This window comes from Aspergillus ambiguus (assembly GCF_047715705.1).
Source record: "Aspergillus ambiguus strain CBS 117.58 unplaced genomic scaffold BDV59scaffold_44, whole genome shotgun sequence".
Classification (NCBI taxonomy): Eukaryota; Fungi; Ascomycota; class Eurotiomycetes; order Eurotiales; family Aspergillaceae; genus Aspergillus; species Aspergillus ambiguus.
The window spans coordinates 1-11,121 of NW_027395557.1; the positions used below are offsets into that span (position 1 = coordinate 1).

General features: G+C 47.5%; 2 protein-coding genes across 2 annotated transcripts; one reads left to right on the plus strand and one right to left on the minus strand.

Moving 5' to 3' along the window:
* Window positions 1–2,964, minus strand: BDV59DRAFT_186778 (NACHT and WD40 domain protein). Its single transcript, XM_073691083.1, has 2 exons — window positions 2,314–2,964; window positions 1–2,260 (listed from the first exon to the last, which is right to left on the minus strand). Exons 1-2 carry the CDS (start codon window positions 2,809–2,811, stop codon window positions 335–337), a joined length of 2,424 nt encoding a protein of 807 aa, XP_073543999.1. The 5' UTR covers window positions 2,812–2,964; the 3' UTR covers window positions 1–334.
* A 6,358-nt stretch (window positions 2,965–9,322) lies between these two features.
* Window positions 9,323–11,064, plus strand: BDV59DRAFT_186790 (uncharacterized protein). Its single transcript, XM_073691084.1, has 4 exons — window positions 9,323–10,262; window positions 10,324–10,426; window positions 10,496–10,686; window positions 10,743–11,064. The coding sequence occupies exons 1-4, from the start codon at window positions 9,747–9,749 to the stop codon at window positions 10,815–10,817; spliced, it is 885 nt and encodes a 294-aa protein (XP_073544000.1). The 5' UTR covers window positions 9,323–9,746; the 3' UTR covers window positions 10,818–11,064.
* Window positions 11,065–11,121: the final 57 nt, after the last annotated feature.

Sequence of the window (11,121 nt, forward strand, 5' to 3'; positions counted from 1 at the left end):
ATCCCAAGACCCGGACACGATCCTCTGGCCGTCCGGTGAGAAGGCCACAGAGGCAACCGAGGACGTATGGCCCTCAAGCGTTCGCAGCTCCGCACTCCATGACTTCTGCACTTGCGGTAGGACAGGCATCCAAATAGGTCGTTGGTCGTGGAAGGTTTTTCGAATAACACTATCCATAGGAGAGAACGCGAGCCCAGAGCAGTATACTTGAAGCGGGGTATTATCGATCATTTGGATGTGTTTCAAGACAAATCGGTCGGCATCCTGTAAGAAGCCTGCTAATTCTCTACTCATATCATCCTTTTAAGAATAATTAGTGGCCGTACGTGACAGCTTACAGATAGAAACTTACTTTTAACCCTGACTGTAGGGCATAGATCGTACCAACAGTCTCAGAGGCAAGTCCCATTAAGCTCATTGCTTCTAGCCAATGGATAAAATGCACCTTCAGGAAAGAGAATATGTCATTTTCCCGTTCCTGCGTCCCCATCTGCTTCCAGTGATACGTCCAGTAGCGGCAGGAATATTGTAGAGCTTGCGGAATATGCTGATCAATGACTTGACTCGCAATGTCTGCCCGCCGGGTCCCATAGCTGGATAGAGCGCACACGTTATGTCTAAGTCCATACCTCATGACCCTTAGGCAATGTGAGAGTATTTCCCCGTGAGTTACTTTCTCATTCACTTGGAAGCCTTCTTCTGTGGTGTTGACGAGAAATTCCCGGAAAGATAGATGCAAAATGCGCACCGGTTCACCAAGATCAGTCGGGACACTAAGAACAGAGTGAAACGCGCCTAGGCGAGCTATAATTGTTCTTTCCTGCATACCGATAAGCCCGGAAAGGCCAGTCACTGACAGTGGATTAGCAAGAAGAATAAGAACGCCAACTATAGCATGGAATTCTTTCTGAGACACCGATGAGTTTTTGAGGCGGTGCTCAAGAATTGGCCGATATATTCCCTCCATCTGGTACGAGGATGTTAAGTGAGGATTTTCAAGAATTATGTCAAGCTGGTCTTCCGGGACTTGATAATCCTCCTCAATGAACCGGCAAACCGTGGCTGCGAAAATAAACAGAGGGACAGCCATTCTGACTAATACCTCCGTCCTCTCATAGCCAGGCCAATTTTCGGAGACCTTCCCATTTTCCTTCATTTGAGTAAATCGATGCTGCAAAAAGACGCGGATATCGTGTTCAATACTAGGCACGTCTTGCAGAAAGATATCTTGATGATTCCGGTTTTGTTTGAAGCCATCGCGGATTGCAAGCTCAGGCCGGCTCGTTAGGAATATCCGTAGACGAAAGGATTTCAATTCTTGCAGTCGCGGCAAGAGTTTGAGTAAAACCTTAATGTCATTATCTTCACACTCGTCTAAAGCATCTATCACAACCACGGAAGTGGTCTCATACTGCTCTCCCTCGCTCAGTGGTTGAAGAAGGAGCTTCTCAAATTGCTGATCGAGAGCCTTTGTTGACAAGTCTGCATTATCCTGGATTGCTCCTAACATGCCAGGGGCTAAATGTGGGTGACTAGCCATTAATTGTCGGGCTATTGTCGAGATGAATCTCCTTGCGTTACCACGGTCGGCTTCGCCTCTTTTAAAGAAGAAACTACCTCCTAGTAGTCCCTTCTTCTGTAGTGACTCTGCGACCGTCCGGGAGATGGTAGACTTGCCAGTTCCTGCCATACCATTTAACCAAAATATGCATTTGTCGGATGTGTCGGCCCAGTCTGTAATCTGGTGAAGAAGATCACGTCTGGTGCCCGGAAGGCACTTCTCTCCGTGCTGATTCTCATATGAGTCGTATGATGCCCCTTCCGCGATCGGTAGACTAAAACTCTTGATAAGAGCTTGTAGATATTCTGCTACCTGCTCATCGATTTTAGCTAGCCGGGACTCTGCTTCTTCTCCATTTTGTAAAATGGTATCTAAGGCGTCAAATTGGACCCACTGGCATAGCTTCTGCCATTGTCCCTCAATAGACGATCGAAGTTCGGTGAGGCGTTGATTGGTTATGAGTGTGACACTAATCAACATTTTTTTTCTGGTGCTGGCTTGTTGGGTAACCAATAGCTCTGCTGCATATCGAAGAATGGCCTTATAAACCTCAATCATCGCACGGCCTATCTCAATATTTTTCTTGGACTTATTGTGGTAAAACCTTTGCTCAATATAGGTGCATCGAGTAATAGTATCTGCAAGGTATTCCGACGATTCAAATAGGGCATCTCGTAAGTCAAGTCGATTTTTCGCCATCTATAATTGAGAATATCAGTCTCCTGCTTTGGAATGATAGTGACATGACTTACTGTCAATCCAAGGGAAACGACTGCCCACGCACTTGCTGCATGGTGGGTGGGATCAAAGGCTACCACAGCAGTGATAACATCTTTGAACGACAATGCAGCATCAAGTATTTTCTGTGACACCCTTCGAATATCTATATCTTCTCCTGTTGACCGACGGATTTTAATGCCCCCTTGCTGGTATTCCTTGTATTGTTTCTCGGTTATTTGAATAACCCCATCAACAATGTGTTCGGCCTGGGTTTCTTCCGTTTCTGGTTCAGCACTGGCTTGTACTGCAGACAGAATATCTTGCTCCTCTGGTTTCAGCTCATCATAGGCAGAGTTCCATAGGTTTTCGGATAGGGAAGTGTCCTGAGTGTTGACTCCATCGGGCGGTGTGGCTGCGGCAATCGAGACGGGTGCAGGGACCACAGACTGGTCGGGTTGACTCTTACTATGATGTGGCTTGGACTTCTTGCGGTGAGAAATACTGAAATTCTTCATCCAACTTCTCATCATGGGCAAATCCAAAGAATGTCAATGCACGCTGAAAACTTTCATGGGGAATGACATGGGGAGAAGAAATGAGGCGTGTTAGACTTTTTGAGTGGCTCCCCCCCTGATGTGTTGGAGCGGCTGAAAGGATCAAATCCAATCATTGACCAATGGCATGCTGCCATATGGCCCGGGATAATTCTAAAATACGATCAGCTTGTTCCTCCCATCGAGCTTACGTATCGCTCGAGCCACGGAATATCGGGTTAGTCAGCGCCAGCTAGACACTAACTTTCTTTCATGCTCAGATCGAACCTTGGGATTAATATGGGACGGGCCGGGAGATCCACATGGTCTATGATATGTGGGACATGTTTCGTATGTAAACATTCAATTGATATGTCCCTCAGCATTTCTCGGTTTTGATCCAGCCGCACTTGCCATACGGAAATTACAAGTTGGCCTGGGAATGCGAGCTGCCAGATCTGGAAAAATGACGGCCCGTTGTGCAGGTCACGTTACAAAGGCGGGGTACCTCACGCCAGACCTGGTCAGTAACTCTGAGTTGCCGTACCACCTCCTTCGCGAGAACGCTAGCAGCTTATTTGCGGCAAGGGCTAGATCAAAACAATGCCTGTGGCTGTCCTAATTATTCTCATTGGCTTGTTAGAGATTTTTCCCGTGCTGCATAATTTACTCATCGGAACTAACGCCATATGATGTTTTCTAGGCTCCTCAGCGGCATCTACTGCATTGAAGAGACGGCATGCAGCCCTATCAAAAACGACTACGCTACGCAGCTCGAGTCGTGGCAACAGACTCCGTCATATGCTCCCACCCCTGGGAATTTCGGCTTCGATACGCCATCATTTCGTAACCCCTCCCCTGCGCGTACATCTCAGGATCCCTCCACGCCATTGCCTGAACTCCTGCGTAGGCAAGTTAGCCTCTCTCACAACGCTGACTGGGATGATGAGAGTATATTATACATCATCGAATGGAAAGTAACCATCAATAACCGGGTTGTGTCGAAAGACACTGAACAAGATCTGGAGTTGAAGCCACGTTTCTACTGGCAAGCAATCACCGAGAAGGCCAAAAAGATCATAAACCGGAAAAAGAACTCCAACCAACGCGTGAGACTAGATGATACCACGATCGTGGTTTCTGTGAATGATCGTAAACATCGCGACCTCACTAAACAATTTGAATATACTGATGTCGATTGGACCGCTATAGAGAAGCAACTTCTGATGTGGAGAACGCTTTTCCATGCAGGAAAGTAGTTAAGACTATCCATAACTATCAACTACTTGGAGGACAGCAACCCACCTCCTCGAACGGATAAAAGAGGACCAACATCGACAACAACGAGGATGCTAGGGGAACGGGATGCCCAAATGGAAGCGGAACGCTCTTCTGGGCAACCTGCAGCCTGGCGGGACGTGTACAAGGTGATGCGTTGCCCTGGTCGACCGTGCCATCATAACGGCCAGTTCTGCTGGTTAGATCCGGCGGGGAAAAAGCATTATAAACTCCTCTCACACCATCTGAGAAGTCTTGTTCAGCACGTGGAGGACGGAAATGTCCTAGAGAACCATGACGATGTTCCATATGAGGTTCGGGAGAGGTTGTATGCAGAGGACGAAAAGCAGCGTGAAAAGGCACAGAAATCAATTAACACAGGGAATGGATTAATCCCTCCCATCAACATTCACTTCCTGCCGGCCCAGTCATCTCCGGCATCAACTGTTCCAACAGGCAACATTGATAAACATATGTCGAGTTCAGATCAGATTGACAGCTTCGACATTCCCGGACTTTTTGAAGTAGCAGTGGATAACTACACTGACTGGCAGCTATCCCGGGTGGACACTGAACTTTTCAAAGACAATATCAAAAAGGCCCGTGATATCACATTGGAAAATTGCCTCGACCTTAAGCAGGTTTATTGTGAGGTGAAGCCCGAGTTTTATGTCGAACAGGGTGTGAAAATAGGAGTTGCTCGCAGATTTGTGCGCGATATCAGTCTGTGGGTGAAGTCTTGTACGCATAAAGATAGCGACGACAGCGTTAGTTAATATATAGTGAGGGAGATATATATATAGCTTTGTTGGTTTTGTGATATCTTATACGTCCCTAATGGGTCTTGAACTTAAACGAGACATACAAATTATTTAAAGGAAGCAAATATGTTTGATTATTGTCTAGTCGACCGCTGTAATCGAACACTGTAAAAGGCTAGGCCTTTAATCGACATTCTAAATACATCCAAAGATCCAATCCATCGAGCTCTCAACATAACATATTGACTAAAACATGCACAAAACGTGCAACAGCCTACAACACAACGTCACTGTCAACTACTCTTCGATCGCTAGGCCTGCATTACGGAAATGCCCTTCAGCACTCTCCTTTTTTGCGCCTACAATATCCACACACCACTCAAGAAAAGAACCAAACCCCCGACTAGAATTGTTTCCATAGGTTTGCCAATTCCGTCGAATAAACGACTTGAGCTCCGCAAAGAATTCTTCAATTGGATTCAAATCGGGGGAGTACGGCGGCAGATATACAAGTATAACCCCTTTCTGTGAGCACATTTGTTTGATTCTCTCCGAATGATGAAATGAGGCGTTATCCATCACTAAAACAGACTTTGGCTCTGGATATGTTCCACAATGATGGAGAAGTTCCTCAATAAAATCCTCGAAACGAGATGCGTCGGTTGAACCTTGGAATATGCGACAAAGGACGATGCCATCTTGAGCATAGGCCGGAAGGATATGATATCGCTGGCCTCGATGAAACTTTGTAATGTGCACAGGGGCAATACCAAGTGGTGACCAGCCTGTCCTTCTCGTCCCTATCCGTCGATCACAGCCCGATTCATCGACAAACACAAAGTGGCTAGAGTTAAAGCCCGAGATAAAATGGGTATATTCATCTCGTAAGTCAGCATTTTGCTCGATTGCCTTTTGCTTGGCTTTCTTCTTTGACCAGCCCTCATCCGCGAGCGCACGTCTGATGCTGGATTTGGAGACTTCTTTGTGGAACATATCGTGCATAAAAGTCACCATCTCGTCTAAATATAAGTGTGGCTTTTCAAGTAAATAGTCACACAAACTTTTGATCATGACCGGGGTGAGACTCCGCGGCCGTCCACCTCGATTTAAGGGGGCTTTCATCGTACCAAACATGCGTTTGTTGGAACGCAGCCTTCTGATAGTACGTTCATGGCAGTCAGCAGCTTCAGCCATTTGGACAGCTGTGAGTTCTTCACTCGTTATCATGTCATCGATAAGCTGCAGAGTGGGCGCGGCTAAATTAGGTGCCATCCTATCGTTCGCGATACAAGACGTATGATCGACACTTGAAGGGAAGGAATGTCGAGGTGGGGGCTACGAGGTACCGCAGTATTGATGTGGCTGATAATACAGTCACGTGGAGTTCTGTGACGGTATCGATTCATACTATACATGGCCTGTGTTTTGACCCTGGCCAAATACGGACTAGCGCCATCTTGGCAAAGGATATGGAAAATAATTAATGAATGTAAGACCCGGGCGCCGGTAGTGAACTCCACTGTATAGTCTGAGGGAGCATACCGAGTTGGTCGCACTTGCCGGATCATGGTCTGGTGTGGTTAGCCCTGATGCTCACGCGCAATTTTAATTAGTACGTACCTGGGGTAAATATGGATATGTAAATAGCTATAGTTAAGGATTTCTTTATTATTAATACCAGGAAAATGTACGGACATCGCTAAAATATGGAGATCGGAAGAAACAAATCCAAACGAGCTGGTCATTAGTACTAACGCCCTAAAGCCCTAAAGCCCCAAAACAAGAATTTACCGCATCGTGAAATGCAGGAGCGCGAGACAGATAGTATACATTCACAGTTGCTTCAGCTCAACCAGTCGAATGGAGTGAGACAAGGAATTCTGTCTTCCACTTGTTCGCCGCGGATTTAGTATCCATTACTTCCCAGTTGTTCCAAGTTCGTTGAAGGGCCAACGCTTGCTGATCTTCTCCATGTGCATCGTGTATTGCACTTTGATTCAAGAGCCCGTTGACCTCATTCATTAATTTGTGGCGGATATTGACTGGAGCAATCCCGTACAGAAGGGACACTGCCATGGGCTTCAATGACTCAAAGAGACGGACAGTACCTGGCCGCGTGCGCAAGGCAAAGGTAATAAACGCATCAATTTTGTCATTGGTAAATTTGTTACTACTCCTAGGTTCAGGTCAGTTGAGGCACAGCTGGAGAATGAAGAAATGACGTACAGGACCCTTATTAACCTATCATCTGCGACCAAGAGGAGACCAAATCCTAAAGAAGTCGCGAACCTCCACCACCACCTTCCCCGACGTACGTGAAGGCCGCTAAATCTATTTCGGCGAAATTCTTTTCGTTTTGCAATATTGGGGTCGTCGTGGTAGGCATCAAGTACACGCGTAGTTACGGTGTGATCACCGTCCCCAGAGAGCGCCTCGTAGTTCAGGTAGAGATATATTTGGGCGAATCGTCTCCAGAGAGGCTTGAGCCTCAAGCGACCCTCATGGTCTGCGTCGAGTACTCGAAAGTAATTAACAGCTCCCTCTATGCCCTCCCATACCTCGGGTAGACCAAGAACTTGCCGGATAGATATGGAGGTGTTTCCGGCTGGGAGCTCCCGTACGCACTCTAAAGGGTCTCGTGGCAGAAGGTAAGCCCAGGTTTTGAGCATGGCCAAGATCTGCTGATCGCTCAGAGCGACATTGGCTAATGGTTTCCCCCTCCTATTGCTTGCCCTCTTTCGAAACTGGGAGGACTGCAACAATCTGAAAACTGTTTGCTGTTCCTGCCAGCCATAGGCAGACTGAACCGCGTTAAGAGCAGGGTAGTGGATCAAATTGCTGCGAAAAGGCCATCGACGATCGACTGGCGGAACCTCAAAAGGCAGGTAGAGAGAATGAAGAGAGGGTATATGGTATGGCCAGGTATCCTCAGACGCAAAAGCAGCGACAGATTCCTGCTTTGCCGCATGGCCCACCGAAGACTTGATAGAGTGGGGTGCACTCCCTGAGCCCAGGACGGTGAGTTGTTGATCCGCTGGCGGAGAAGCTTCAGAGTTCGAGGACTCATTAGGCGTAACAGCATGATCAATGTTGTCATCCGTGGACACTGGCTCTGGGGAAATCGCACCCGCAGCCGGCCACTCCCTCTTGCGGGTGCCAGTTTCTGGTATAGGGACTGGCGTTAGAGTCCGAGCCATTGGAGAATTGTCGGTAGCACGGAGAAGCTCTGAGATAGGTGGAAGGACACAGAGAAGCTCCGAGGCAGGTGGAAGGACGCCTGCGGGATGGCTCTCCATGATTTGTGATAAGGCGTGTAAGGAATAACCTAGCCGCACGGTTAGGAGTTCGTTAGAAGATAGGTGTAGGCCGGAGAAGTGAATGTCTGCCGCGACTGCGAGAAAGAATGGCAGGCGTTAAGTGACCATATATCTAATCTCGTCATGATGCCTACGACCCATTGAATGTAGTTACTTAGAGACGGAAAAAACCTTACTATGGCCGTACCATAGGACTTGGCGAATCGCCTCTTCCTCTCCTACGTAGGCGGAACAAGCTGAACATACTGAACTATTCGTACCGGGGTTATGAGCGCTCTATCCCCTAAGGTTATTGGGACGAGCTCAAGTCATGTTACTGCACATGTCTACCTCGGAGGGATTGACCGCAAATCTCCCGCAACCCGAGTTTTGCGGAGGACTTTGAGAATTTGTCTAACGGCCCTAAGAGATGGAGGACTGCTGCGGTAATTAGAACTGGCAAACTCCACTTGCCTTTTTGGAATCCATTGACAGTACGCTGGTTGCTACGGCTTTACTTTTGTTTCCCAAGGGTCAATGGATTGTTGTTGTCGGGATCGACAATGCCACGAATTCCGTATATTGATGGGCCATTAAGTGTGTCCTCACGTCAAAAGGTGGAGTAAACTGTAAGTATGGAGTTGAGCGCTTGTATTTGCTTCAGAAACACAAAACCTAGCAGGTTTTGAGATCTCTATAGTTGGGGGTTGGGGAGAAGAGGAACGGATTGGTTGTACTGAGGTATTGCGTAACTTTTCCTCGTCCCGAAGTGCGTATTCAACCTCAACAGCTGTCGGGTAGCCACAACCGTGAAGCAAGTAAATACGTACACGTTATCCCACCTCTAAGCCTGACTGTTCACCATCCTGCTCTGGTATTGAGTTTCATAATGATTCTATATTAAAGAGGTATTCACTCAGCGTAGAACGTGAACGACGATCATAGAAGATCAAAAACAAGCGTATTGTCCTGCACGTCATGTCATGAGTTCTCGGAGTCAGTCTCCCGATACGAGTGGTTGCCCTTCCAGCTCCTTCCTAAACGGTGTTAGCCGTATCCGGTCTTTTTTGCACCGGGACGGGAGGGATTGATTCTCCTTGCCACCCTCCAATTGATTACATTACAGAGTTACGCCCCACCGAGCCTGGATAGTTGTATTTATCCCATCGGAAACGCCGAGATAAACCAAGATTCCCAGCCTCATGCAACCTTAAAACATCGGCCCATCGTAGTTACAGAGCAAAACCATCAAAAAGCAAGGGAAAAAGGTAAAAAGGAATAATACCGGGAATTATTTATTTTTGATCAGCGTTGCCGGCAAATTCTTCTACCATTCGTGACTTCGTCACATGTGTATGCGGTCGTGTCAACGAGGAATCGATTCGTGTCTGACATCCCGTGGTTGTTTCATGGTATAGTCAAGCATGGCCAGTCTATTTCCTAATCTCCGCCCTGTTGTAGGCTTGCTGTCTCTACTAAACATCTTTGGGAATTTAAGCGGTAGTATGTACTGGCAATATATGAGACTGCTCCTCCCATTCACTTTCCCTTCAGCTCAATTTCGCCATTGATAAATTTCTCTATCTCTCCTCCAAGGATGTTCGAAAACAGACAGGGAGAGACAGTACCCCCGGCTTCGCGGCGAACTTTGCTTGCCGAGGACTTGGACGGGCCCCGTGGTGATACACGTTCAAGGTCTCAAGAACGAAGCTTGGAAAGCCTGGAAACCAGTCTCTCCCTTCGGACACTCTGGAGTAGTCCTGACAGGGAAGGACACCCGGTAGCTTTCAAGAAACAGAGATTCCCTCCCGCAACAAAAAAGCTTTACCTCCCCATTCTGCCAGGGAGCAGTGGCTTGACGTTGGCTCTGGCGACGGCCCATAAATACCCCGTGTCCTTTTTCAAGACCTATCCGCTGGAGACCCTGCAGATACAGCCTGACCAGATTGTCAAGACATCGCACGAAAACCTTGTCAACCTGGAAGAAGCCTACCTGGGCCACAAATCGGTGGTCCTCACCTACGACAGCTATGGTATTTCGCTGGAGGAGATACGCCGGTCATCCAATATATTCGCCAGCGATGAGGGTGCAGTGGCGACTATCTGTAGGGAGGTCGGCGCCTCTCTTACTTGATATCCCCTATGCCACTGAGCAGTTGCTAACTGCCTATCAGCTCCTCAAGGGACTCGATTACATACACAACGAGATTGGAGTGACCCACGGTAACCTGTCCTGCCGCACGGTCGTCTTGACGGAGAAAGGAGAGGTAAAGATAGGTAAGAATGCCTCACCATTTTAGTGGAGAGTGTCCAGCCAAGCTAATCCGCGCAACTTTGCCTGGGAAGCCGATATTGGCGTTGGTATGATTCGTGGCTATGGAGCAGAGGATGGATACTGGGACATCCGAGCTGTTCGTCAAATCGCCGCTATACTGTTGAATCTCAAACCGGGTGTGGAGCCCGCAGGAGGACTTGGCCTAGATGCCTACAATTTCGTCTACAGGTCATCAAATGTAACGGCGGATGAGCTGCTGAATGTGTGTATCCCATGGCTTGAACGACATGCGCCAGCTAACACGTGGCCCGATAACAGCATCGGTTCCTGGAAGGAGGTATTGAGCCTTGGTGTCTTCAGTCCCTCGCGATTTTGTCGAAGATCATGCAGTAATAATGCCTGACTTGTATTGGGCCTGTCATTGATACAGTCGGAATCGAAACCTCTTTCACCCCCCACGAAAACAAAGCTTGCTCCCATACCCTAATGCCAAGACGCTAAACCAGAAATCTATTTATAGCTAACTATAGTTAACTGACTAGTTAACATACTGTATTGTATTGGCCGTAGAAAGCTGCACTGACAGATACAGAGTTTAATAGGGGTGTGCTAGAACAATCTCCTTGACAAAAGATGCGCTATTTATTTTTTACGGTTTAGACTTAGGGGATTAAGAGAAAACATAGAATGATTATAT